Here is a 13,529-nt window from a genome sequence, read left to right as displayed (position 1 = left end):
TGTTTTGTAAACCTGGGTACGGGGTTATAACCAATCTCATTCTCCCTTATGTATGAGTCCTTCAGGCTGTCAAACTTGCAAAGTCATTTCCAACAGGATTTCAGTTAGAGAATACTTGCAATTCATTGGTTTTTTAAATGTGACATTTGATTTGATCCCATGTTACTGCCTATATATGTGCCTTTTACAAATCACTTTGCTGGCTCAGTCGCACCCTTTTCCAGTCCACTCACTCAAAATGTCAATATCATAAAAGTGGTTATTAATGTGTCAGTGGTGCAACCACTGTTGTCTCATGATGGGAATTCCCCTGGAGAATCTCAAACTGGAGGTGATGGTATGTACAGAGGTCATTACATATAGTTAGTGAGCCGACTTGTTACTGGGATTTGAATATGATTAACAGGAAATAGGGACCAGGGAAACTGCCTGTCCTATTTATGCTAGTTTGGCAGTTTTTTCATCAGTCCTGTCAGCTTCAGATCAGCTAATCAGACACATTCCCAGCAGACTCTGTGTCCCAGATGTTCACCCCAGAACGGGTCAGATTATCCATACAGCATGTTCCTTTCATCTATTGGATTGGGGGCATCTGATAATTGACCTATTGTAACAAATGCGCCACCTTTTTTCTCGTGTGCACTGGACCCAAAAACTTGGGTTTGTGGATGCACTGTCATTTATGAGGGGTTATGGACATTTGCCTACCCCTCGAATATCGAAAATAATACAGAAAATAGGTGTCCAGAATTGCAAGATAATTCTGATAGCCATTGTGTGGGACAAGTACCGGATCAACAATCTAGCAATAGACCTACCCAGGAATATTACAGCCAAACCACTTCTCTTCAAAAAACCATGGTTGCATGTGTTATATCCCTGTCTGTACTGTCATCTTTTCACTTTTGCCAGGTTAGCCTTGCAAGAGAAAGAATTTAGACCTTCAGATGTGGAGAGAATCTCAAAAGCAAGAAGGCCCTCCACTCTGAATGCTTATGAGGGAAATGGGCATGCTTTCAAGGACTAGTATTAAGTCAATAACATAGTCACTTTGAGTGCCTTTATCCCTCAACTAGAAGACTTTTTCTCTGGCTCTATGAAGAGAAAAACTGGGCATCAGTGACCATCAAAGGCTACTGCTCCTTTATATCTGACATATTCGAAAATCATGAGAAAAGAGATATCAGTAATGTTAAAGAATTATCAGCCTATTAGCCAATTGTTTGTTTAAACATTCTAAAATCCCTCTCCCTGTTTTAAAATGTAATCATCTTCTGGATCTTATCATGGCTCAATTCAGGGAAAAAATTTAGTCGCTTGTCAGACCATGCTGAAGCTGTTATAAAACTAACCTGTTTCCTGATAGTTTTACCTTCAGCATGTAGGTTGATTGACAGTTATAAAACTAACCTGTTTCCTGATAGTTTTACCTTCAGCATGCTAGTTGAGTGACTTGCCTTTCCAGTTGACCCAAACTATCTTTAGTTCAGAACAGATGGTTTAGTGAGCCTATTAACTTAACCAGATGTAGTAGTCAAGAACCAGTCTCCATCAGGGCATTCAGAGTCATCATACAATATCATTAGTCAAGTGTATAGACCATGCAAGATCCCTTCAGTGCCCTCAAGCACTACTTGGCATGCGTAAAGAACTCTTTCAGCTTGTGAAGGTGAGAATGCAGGTCAGGTTATAACCTCCCTAGCTGTGTAGCTTATGTCGGTTATATGTTTAGCCTACTCAGATTTTTCGAAAGATCACAGTTGCTTCATGAAAATTTTAGCTTATAAAATGAGAGCGATCTCTCCGAGCCTCACATTCGAATGCAACTTTTCAGTTTGAGACAATATAAATGCTATAGGCAGGCATGCAGCATCAATCTTCTTCAATTTTTAGCTCATGGATTTAGCTTCACAGAAAAAAAATCTGACATTGATCTGCTAAGTATTCAGAGAGAAACATCAATTATTTTAAAATGTTCCTTTAATGGTTTGAAAAATTATATTTTCCTAGATAAGTTTGTGGCTTTGGGAAGGAACTCTTTTCTTTACTAAGAATGATCATTGTGTGTTAGGACTGGACTTGAGCCACAATGAAATTTGACCACAATGGCAAGAGTTTTCAGGCACTGTAGTAGGTCTTACAATGTTATCCTGGTCCATTCATCTGTCACATGTTTATTAAGTTTTGTTCTGGTTTAAGTTTTCAGGCACTTTGGTGGAGAATCCGTTTTCATTGAATGCATTTCAAAAAAAAAATTATGCATTGAAAATGAATAATTATGCACTTTTTAATGTTATAAATCTCATCAAATCACTTTGGCTTGGTTAATTTAGGCTTTGATATAATAAACTCGTTTTTGTCAAAATCCATTTAATAGAAATAGGATAAGACAGTTCACCATCGGATTTGTAACAGTAGGTTGTCATTTTGAATCCCTGTACCATTTGGAACCACTGTGCCATTGGTCTGTGTCACTGTTTCATATACCCTTGAACCACTCTGTGACCTTTCGGTTAAAGTTTCAGCCTTGGATGTGGGATATCACAGGTTTAAACTCCAGCTGAGCCATACCAAAGACTTATAAAAATGGTACTAACAGTGTCTCGCTTGGTGCTTAGCATTAAGAGGTTAGTGTTAGGACTCTTCGGCCTGGTGTCAGGATAATGTGACTGGATGGAACATCATGCACCATGTATGTGGCATGATGGCCCAGTGCTAGATATCACACTGCAAACCTCGTAGCGATATGACTGAAAAATTGTTGGAGATCCATTAAAAATCCAAATCTCACACGTGCGCGCGCGCGCACACACACACACAAAACTTACTTGAGAAAGATGTCTTGCCATAGCTCATCTGGTTAGGTCTGTCTGAGGCAACAATAGCTGATAACAATGCTACTTGCTGCACAATGAAAAGCAACATTGAATTATTATTATTAATACTATTATTATTATTATCTCATGGTTCAATTGAGTACTTCTGGATACAAAAAATTTTCTAAAAGTTATTGATCATTGTTTCTGAATTTAGCCCATCATAAACAATATTTGACTCAAAACAATGCACACACCATTTAAAAGTTATAAAAAAAATTCCTTGGAGTTGAGTTTCTAACGTAGAATATGTAGGTATTGGATATTAATATTGAGTAAACATTTGAACTTATTTTACAGGTAAATGTTACAGCTGACAAAGATACAGATGAAGCATACAAAATAAAAGAGTTCATGAGGAAAAAAGGCACCAGTTTAATTCAAGAACAGTTAGCAAAATATGTCAATGAATTGAAAACTGGTGAGAGTCTTTGAAATTTTAGATATTAAACTGTAGTCAAATATGGATAATTGTTAAAGAATGTAAATATATTGTTGCAGATCAATCTGCCATAATTATTCCATTCTCCAATTTACAGATTTGGAAACTCCACCTGCATACATGCCAACCATTATGCTTTTGGCGTAATCTTTTTTTCACAAAATTACGCTTATACATAAACATATTTGGATTACGCGTTTTCGTTATGTCACCCTCCCAAAAAAATTAATAATTTGTTTTCTTATTTTTTAACATCACATTAAGCATTCAGACTAAAATTCTAGAAAAGACAGCTTTTACGTAACTACGACATAAGAGTACATGTTTCCGTCCCTGCATGAACTAACCTAACAGTATTATGTTCTAGTTATAGCAACTGCCCTATTTCAAAGAAACATGCTGATTTTACTTTCCAACTTTTGATCTCGGTTTCACTTAATAGCAGATGTATGGCTTAGTTAGGAGAGAACAGAATGGTTTTCTAATTTTTAATCTTTGCTTGCAGATTTGTTTTTCTAATTCATATCTGATACAGAACCAGTCTGAAGGCATTTGGCACTAAAAGTCATCATATTTATTCTAATCGATGCGTGTGTAAGAGCAAAAATGTTTTTCAAATAATTTCACAGATGGATTAGAAAAAGATGAAAACCTGATTCAGAGATGAAAACATGAATTACACAATACAGCATTCCATTCTAGGGCAGCTTCATTCCCACTGCAGGTTTTGTGGAAAAGATTTTAATATTGGTGATGATGGTAAAACAAAAAAAAACTTGAATTAACTCGTTTTACAAACTCCAGTACTAAGGTAACTTGTAACTTCTTTTTTAAAGCAGAACTGATAAATGCAGAGGCATTATTTAAAGAGTTCCTAATAGAACATGGACTGCTCCTAGCAGTAGAAGACTACGTTGGTCCTTTGTTCAAATGGATGTTTTCTGATTCCAAAATTGCAGAAAATATACATCTGCAAGAACAAAATCATCTAATATTGTTAGGTGTTTAGCAGAAGATAATTCGCTTAAAAGCAAAAGCCATGAAAATTGGGACATTTAGTATTGCAACAGACAGGAGCATTGATTATGATGACAAAAAGTTGTACCCAGTCTGTGTAAGACTTTGACAACGAAAAGGGCAAAGTCAGAGTGCTCTTCTATTATTACCAGAATTACCAGTAGATTCCACTGGAGAAAACATTTTTTATTTGCTTGATAATGCTTTGATTAAACATAGGTTGGCAGAACTGTATGGGGTTTTCAGCTGATAATGCGTCAGTGATGACTGGAATTCATAAAGAAGTTGCATTCTATATTTTGATAAATGTCTCCATCAGTGTACATATCAGGTCGTCCCTGTCATATGATGCACCTTGCTGCAGGAAAGATTGCTGATAAATTAGACGGAGAACCCCGGAAGTATCAAATTGGCATTCTACCTGACAATGTACTTCATGCAGATAGAGTTGATGTGCAATGGTACCTTATTTCTCAGCTGAAAGATCCAATAACTGGAGGATATAAATTTCCTCTTTGTCAGGTTATGAAAGGAATATTGGTTCTTTACCATTCTAATGCTGTCTGTGAGAAATTATTCAGTATTGTTAACAAAATTAAAACTGAATTCAGACCCAGGCTCTGTAACCCATAATCTCAGCTTGTACAAAGTGTTTTTAAATGCAGTGTGAGAAATAGTTGCTTTTTAAAGCTCAAAGTGCTATGTATGAAAATTTGAAGCAGTAATTGATGTTAAAAGACCAGAAAGGATAAATCATTTTGTACATATGCTCATCGAACTTTATTATGTTTAGTGCATATTACTCTTTTTCTGCTTGGATTACTCTTTTTGTCCACTTGGATTATGCTTTTTTTCCCCCAGGGGTTGGCATGTATGCACCTGTCACCCACTTTCAAACAATTGATGTTTTTTAAAAATTCTAGAGGATCACAGACAAGTCTAGATAGTCTATGCATATTGTCAGCTCCAGTGGCCTATTGGTTAGAGCATCTGCCTCAGAAGCATGAGGTCTTAGGTTCAAACCCTGGCCGAGTCATACCAAAGACTTATAAAAATGGTACTAACAGCTGCCTCGCTAGGTGTTCAGCATTAAGAGGTCAGTGTTAGGACTGGTTGGCCTGGTATCAGGATAATGTGACTGTGGGGGACATCATGCTACATGTCTGCCGCGTGATGCCCCATTGCTATCAGTATAAACTGCCACACTGTAGACATAGACATCGTTGCATATGACTGAATTTTTTTTAAAGCTACGTTAAAAATACACATATTGACAGCTTGAGTACTTAGATTGCACACTTAGAGACCAGTGGTGTATGACAACCCCCCACAAATTAGTTTAATTTGTGCATATAAAAATGTCTTCTGCTGCGTACAATGTTTGCTCAGGTGTTAACCCCTAAACTGATTATCATGGCATAAGTTGTGATGCAGGTCATAGCACTTGCCGTGACATGTCTTTTCAGGTTACACACCTGGGTACTTTGGATTTACATGAATAGTTAATAAACTAAATTGAATTGTCATATTGAGCCTTGTAGCAAGTATTCTTTTGTAGTGTTATCTTCATATGCCAGTTTCATCCAGTAAATACCACTTGATGATAGTGATGTTTAGAATTTTAAAGTATATCAGATTATTGTAGCTGGGATAGAGTTACTGGAAATAGCAAAGTTACTTTGGACATAAGAAATATAATGTTGAACATTAGTCAGGTGTACACGCTGAATGGACAAAACTAATTGATGCTGATCAACCCCCCAAATGAGCAGTATTTTCATATCAAATGTACCAAGCCTAAATCAAATGCATGTAATTTAGAAAACAGTGTAGTTTTCATTTCTTTTCTCAAATAATTCAGCCCTGATGAATCTTGTGCTTCAAACTATATAGCACTCTAAGGGTTAAGATAAATTGAATAAATAAGAATCTAGAAGCAATTTAAAAAGTATGGATATTTACTTGATCAAAAGATCTCTATCTGTACTAAAACACTATATGGAACACTTAAGAAACCTGTCTTCATGAATGCATATATGTTTTGACATCGAGAATAACATTTATGGACCAATTTTCATAAGTTTATTGAGATTTCACCTCTTTAAAGGACGCCTTTCCAGAAAGAACCAAATTTGATGGGGCCTTGTTTTTTATTTTTATAGACAGCTTTCACATTATTTAAATTTTGGATAATTTATGGCACAAATGACATATAGCAATCATGGAAAATTCTTTAAATTTTAATCAGTTTTCTTGATAGCTTAATGTCTTGCAGGGATTGGACCACTAATTAATTTTCCATAGAACTTGATGTTAATATACAAAATAATTTCTTTCTTAGGTTGGCATACAAAGCACACATGGTTCCATCCTTTAGAGCTAAAGAAATTGTTTTCAGTCTTGAAATAAAGGTGCTTAGCAGCATGTTTTGAACCTTGTGCTCCGAAACATTAAACTCTCTGGTCTGTGCTTAATAACATAGCCTCACACTAAGAGTCCATATGCTATTTTGTCAGTAGAAAATCAAATACAGGATATTAAAATAAAAGTAAATATTTTGTTGTCAACTTTATTACACATGTTGAAGTCTGTGAGATGTATGATGGAAAAACAAAGTATATCCATTTACTAGTCAATGAGTACATCTCTTAAAATATCTAGTAGTCTGTTTGTTTATTCCCCCAACAGCAGACTGGTTCTCTGGCTGTAAAATAGTTAATGGTCCAGTATCTATACCAAACATCAGTTCTGTACAATTGTGCATATTGACGAACCTAATCGCCAAGTATGCACTACACAGATTTGGACGGTATTCCTAGTACATGCAGTGATAATAGTGGACACTGCTGTAATGTCTACAAATGATAAGAATGAATGTTGTATTGCAAGAAATATTTATAAATGTAGATCACTAGTAAATGCATTAATTTTTATAGTTTGTATCATTTTTTTTAAATTCTGTGTGTGACTGCCATAGTCATATTCATGCATGAATTATGTACATGTGGGCATTAAGAGATAACATATTAGACAGTCCTCGGTTTCATGTTTCTGGTACAGAGATGATATTTTGGAGACCTAACATGTTTCTAATTAGAGTTTTTGTTGTCTTGAATAATATATTAAGGCATGTTAATGCATTATTTGCATTTTTACATGTGTCTGCTCTAAATTGCTCTAGAAATAATGCACTGTATTGCAGTTTCTCATAAATCAACTAATGACACTGAAAGGAATGCAGAGATGCACATGGTTTTCATGGATCCATACACTGCCCCCGCCCCTATGTGGATGCATTTCTGAGTATATAAAAAAAAAACAATGGGATGTTAGCTAAATTGCAAACATGAATGAAATGTAAATGGACCAGAAGCAAAATGAATTTGAATGCATTTAATATGCCAATGAAGCACCAGTGAAATGCAGATTTAGTAAAATTACCTTTTTGGGGGTTTGTATTATTATACAGTAAGACCTAGAATTTATATGAAACTCAGTGGAATTGAGTGATATAATTCTTGTATATTTGCAGATTAAGGATATTGTTATTTCCAACAGTGCAAGGAAGACATGACCATTATATAAAACATAGTTACCACATATACTCACTCAAAAGTCTAAGCCATCTGCAAACTACTAAGATCTAAATATGTTGTAGCATAATGCACAGACTTGTCTGAGGCTATGCAGTTTATCAGGACTGATCAATAGATTAAACAACACACACCCAAAGCTGCTGTTGCATTATGCACTGGCAGGTCAGTGTTTATGTTATTTGCAGTAAGATTTGATATGCATGTGAGTATATTTAAAACAGAATTTCCTTATGAAGTATGTGGCTTGAATTTAAGACTTGTTAATTTGAGTATCAGCTGATTCATGTATTTAGAAGATCCTCAGTAAGTTTCAAGAAATAAAATGTTGCTGTAAGATTTTATCAGATTTGTCTTGAATGGCTGCAAACTATACAAGACTGCAAACTATGTACTGCTCATGTATTTTTTATAAATTGTTTTTTTGTTGTTGTTGCAGAATACAGCCGAGATGTCATAAAGCCAACTAAAGATAATGCTAATGTTACAAGCTTAGAAAAAGCTTCAGCAGGATTGGTATGTTCATTTGCATCTGTTTCAAATGGATGCTCTTTATTTATTTATAGAATGATTGGACTCTCTGTTGCTCAGTAAACAGTAAGGAAATTTTGCAACATACATTTGTCATCACTTTAGTTTATATATTGGTGTGTTAAGGAGGTCTCATTACTAAATGTCTTAGATGTATTAATTTACGAAATCAGGGAAATTCTGTATAAATAATTCTAACCATTTACTTTCCTCCATTTTGTTGATGCATCATCTTGCTTATGATTTTAAGACTGATATCCAATTCTAGAGCTAAGCTATCATGCAGCAGTAACTTGTAGGAGCGGACTTCTGAGTTTTGTAGTCTGAACTTCTGTGGCTAAGGGCTACTGTAGATGTAGCAACAACAAAGAATGAAAGATCTCGATGAATTTTAGGTTCTTAATTTTTGTTTCAGCTTGTTTACTTAATTTATTGTTATGTATTCATTTTTCTTTTGCTGTTCCTTTTGATTGTTGACATTTTGTTGAAATCTGAGGCCTGTATGTCTTATAGCAGGCCAGCTTCTTTTTAGATGTTTGGTCCAAGTACCCAGTAAATTATTCTGTTAAATTTGAACACAGTTTACACAGATCAAAGGAAAACATAATTTTGTGTTACTGTTGCCAGTTTGACCTCGAGCATAAAGGAAAATGTAATCAGCAAGATATGTGGATTATATACCCAAGCATTGCAGAATTACCAGGTCCTATTCGTAAACATTGTAATTCAGATTTTAGCTTAAAATTTTAAGTTATTGACTTTATTCATTCTCATTTTTTTATCTACTTTTAAGAACAAGGCTAAGGAAGAGATGAACAAGATGGTTATCTCGGGCAGTGGCAGTCAATCAGGCAATAATCTAGGAGTGAAGATTAACACCAAGAAACTTGTTTTAACAGAGGATTTTAGATGTAGTGTTGCTGATTTGTACAATGTACTTACAGACAGAGAGGTTAGTAAGGAATACTATTTTGATAAGCTCATTCTGAATTTTGAAGTCCTGGACCTAAGGGATTTTCCATGAGGACCTGGTTAAACCAAGTCAATTTTCCAAGGGATTTTCCATGAGGACCTGGTTAAACCAAGTCAATTTTGTTTAAGTCTCCAACATACCATGGAAGTTATTGTTTTGTGATGTTGTCAGTCCATATATCTCTGTTAAAATTCATAGTTTTGCACAATGGTTTGAATTGTCTGCTATCTACAGCTACCAAACATGGTGGATACCTTGCAATGGGGTAAGAAGGAACTGTTTTGATTTTTGTGTTAAAGGTCAAGTTGTCCGACTGAAAGAAGCAAAACGGATTTCTGTACAATTCTCCACAATTGGCAGTTTCTTGACTTTATGGATGGCTTTCACTTTCTATATAAAGAAATACTCCTGTTAATTTTGTTGGCCAAAAAGCTCAGTGTCAAGGTCACTGTGATTGAATGAGGAAAACTGGTTTCTGCATAATAACTTGTGTTCTCTACAATCAGCAGCTCCCGTACTTTGTCGATGACTTGTGCTCAGGGCAGAGGACCATAGGTCAGTGTCACTGACTGAAAGAAGAAAATGGTTTAAATACCATAACATCAGTTCTTCACTACAGATCCAGATGAAATCTTGTGGGTGGTTTGCATATGAGGTATAGAAAACATATATATGGGACCAAGGTTTCGAATATAGGGGTCATTGTGAATGAGAGAAGAATGGCTTTGGCATTAGTACAGATGCTGTACATTACAGACCTGAACGAAACTTTGTGAATGTCTCACACCGGAGATAAGGAATAAACCTATTGATTTTAGACTCAAAATGTCAACGGTCAGTGCACTTTGACTGAAAGAAGAAAACTGGTCTCCTCCTTGAAAAATTTAAGTTATCAGCTATGTATCTTCTTCAAAGATTTTAGTAGACTTAGACATTGGGTATGAAAGAATCCAATTATTTTTAAAGTTAGACATTAAGTTCACCATGACAGAAGAAAAACAGTTTTGTTTAATAACTTTTTTCTAGAGCATGTAATTTGATCAAGGTTTGTGTAGGACTTGCACTTAAGGTATGGAAGAGGGCTGTTGATTTTTAGGTCCAAGGTTAGGGTCACTGTGGATGAAAGAAAACTATTTTTTTTGTTTCACAACTTCTATTCTGAAGTAAATTCATTGAGCAAACTTTGTATATAGTTTGTGTCAGGGTCACAGTCAAGAGTTCACAGTAAAGTTTTAGTAAAGTTTAATTTCAGATATCATGCCTGACCAAAGGTCCAGATCAGTGAGACCTATAGATCATTTAAACTAAAGAATCAACCACATCGTACTAGTAGCTACATTACAGATTATTAAACACAACATAGGCAAATACTGTGCAGTTCAAGGTAATCATGTTCTTCCCTTCTGCATTAATCGGAAGAAGTCAGTATCAAATATTTGAATATACCTTGGGTTACTTCAGGACAATGACGGATATATATTTTAATTTTTATACCCTTGATTTTGAGTAGGGCATTGTATATGATTCACCTTGTCCATCTATCTGTAACTTTTCTACTACTTCTCCAACAATGTCAGTACTATAAGACTATCACCTGCTCACCAGTTGCCACTAAACTTTCAAAGGATGCATCTTTTGATGGAGGTATGTCATGTAACAAAACTGGGTATTCGTATCCCACTTTTTTGGATTTATTCAAAATTGCTTAAAAAATTGTGTCCATCTTCCAGTTCAGACTGCAATATCTGTAAAAATACATCTATTGATATCAAACTTGCACTTCATAGGCATGTTGGAATGAGTGGTAGTTTACTTCAGAATAAGTAATCTGTGAGGATTTAACAAGAAATGGTTAAAATCATGTCAGGACTCAAATTCCAGTGCCTTTTGTTCTTTTTCTTCCAGACTTACACAAGAGTTCATTGCAGAATGAAAGCATATTACACACTAAAACTGCACTGCTGTCATTTTTTTTATACATGATTTTCAACATTACTTAAAGATGGTATCATTTGTTTGAAATGACCTATTGCCACAAAATGTGTATTGTAAGCTAACATGGAGATTAGCTGTGCCAGACTCCACATTCAGTTGCTTTAATCTTACTACACTAAATTAAATTAAACAATTTTCAGTGTTCTTATCAGCTTCTGACAGCTGGCTCAGAAGTTTTAAAACTGTAGCCATCTGTTTTGATATGGTATGACCTTTTTGTTTTAAATACTGTTGCTCTGACATAACCGTATACTTCTGATTTTGAGCCACTTGCATCAAAAGGAAATGCTCTTAAAGATTACTTTTGTGACATAGAAGCGGTGGTACCTCTTGATTTTTGTTAATGAAATTGGATGAAACATTTTATCGTGTGGGGCTGGGATTTGACCAGCAGACATCTTGACCTGATCTTGAATTCAGCAAGTCTGGTTAGATAAAATAAAAGTACGAGTTAAGTTGATCAATCAAATTGTTTGAGATAAACCTTAAAGTTTAAGATATATTGGTGAAATTAGAATCGGGAAGTTGATGTAAGGGCAGCACATTAGCTTTATGTGTCTGAATGCTTGTTATGTCCTTTCCCTGTAAATGTAATATGCAAGGCTTACTTTACAGACCTGGATAGTGAACTAAGAATGTTTGTTTTTTTAAATTGTAATTTTTAAAAAAGAATGGTAAGAATTGCATTCCTTCCTAATACATTTTGTGGAATGCAGTAAAATTATTATAGATTTGGGTGATTTTCTCCCTCTTGATTATAACATATAACAACTTTGTATGTTGGGTGTTTATTTCATTATAATTTATTAGAATCCAATCTGTTAATGTATTTGAGTCATTAAACATCACATATGCATTTTTTTTCCAGTTGGTTCAGGTCTTCACAGGTGGTCCAGCAACATTGGAAGTGGAAAAAGGAGGCAGATTCTCATTGCTTAATAACTTTGTCACAGGAGAGTTTGTAGAACTGGTAAAATATGTCTTAAATCTCCTTATGTTAGTATTGATGATATTGTGAACCTAGACATCCATTATCACATCTGTGAAACTGCCACATGGAAATTTATGAGACATCTGCTTATTGTTTCCATGTATGATAATCATTTGCTAGAAAGGTATTTTCGTTGGCCATCTTTTTTTTTATTCCTATGGAATGAGTTGTTATGGCTAAGGTAAAGTCTGAAAAAAAATTGAATTAAGTGGTATTTTCAGATAATTGTTGATCAGAACTGTATCATACATTCACAGGAGGAAGATGTGTTTTTAATTGTTTTGAACTTTAAAATGGGGGGGGGCAGAGGGTGTTTCAGGTGGGGTTTCAATAAATGTAAGTCTGTTTGTTGGTTTGGGATTTTGGGTGGGGTATGAGGGTGAATTGCTTTTATTTCAGTGTTTCATAGTGAAATGCATCATCCATGTTTTCATCTATGATTTTAAACATGAAAGCAGATAGTTACATAGGTTTTCATATCCCTGGCAGCATCAGCACTATTTTATTGAACAATGAGTTGGTCAATCAGGCCTCATATTCACATAACTCATCAACCTGAGTTGACCCACAAAATAAAATTGGTATTCTTAAGATCACATCAGACTTGTTTATTTTCAATATTTTTCTCCTGAATTATGAACTTTCTGTAACTGAATAAATTGCAACTTTGAAATGTGTTGTATTTGAAACAGTTGACTCATTAGTATCAAAGTTTGTGTTTGGATGTGCACTAAAAATGAATATGGTGGTTAGTAATGAGCTATGAGGGAGTCATGTACAACACATATGATCAATTGCAGGGAGCTTCATGATAGAGCTGAATAGAGGGACTGTCAAGACAAAGATATGGGTTGGGACTTTCCAAGACAAATTTTAAGGGAGAGACTTTAAGACATAGTTAAAAGGATGAACAATGTGTGCTATCAGCAGAAGAAAGATGTATCCATTTACTGTTTGCAAGATACTCATTTCCTGCCTGAACATGATAGCATGATGGGGTTTTGCTGTTTTTCATCTTTTACGTTGGAGTTAAGGGGAAGAGTAAAATTGTTTAAAAATAATTTTGAACATTTTTTGTTTTTAACTGATGGGATGGGGATGGGTGATATTT

The 13,529-nt window shown here is 35.0% G+C and overlaps 1 protein-coding gene across 1 annotated transcript in view; it reads left to right on the top strand.

The window, feature by feature from the left end:
- Positions 1-12,423, top strand: part of LOC149774974 (activator of 90 kDa heat shock protein ATPase homolog 2-like) — a gene marked incomplete at its 3' end in the record, with an annotated part of 31,484 nt that extends 19,061 nt beyond the window's left edge. The window contains exons 5-8 of the mRNA XM_089944582.1: positions 3,177-3,297; positions 8,368-8,444; positions 9,253-9,411; positions 12,296-12,423. Coding sequence (XP_089800708.1) covers positions 3,177-3,297; positions 8,368-8,444; positions 9,253-9,411; positions 12,296-12,423 — 485 coding nt within the window. The remainder of the gene's footprint in view (positions 1-3,176; positions 3,298-8,367; positions 8,445-9,252; positions 9,412-12,295) is intronic.
- Between the last annotated feature and the right edge of the window lie 1,106 nt (positions 12,424-13,529).

The sequence above is a fragment of the Sinohyriopsis cumingii genome, unplaced genomic scaffold, assembly GCF_028554795.1.
Source record: "Sinohyriopsis cumingii isolate HCF-2022 unplaced genomic scaffold, ASM2855479v2 utg000059l, whole genome shotgun sequence".
NCBI lineage: Eukaryota > Metazoa > Mollusca > Bivalvia > Unionida > Unionidae > Sinohyriopsis > Sinohyriopsis cumingii.
Note: the sequence above shows the minus strand (reverse complement) of the source record. Positions and strands in the feature narration are given on the sequence as shown.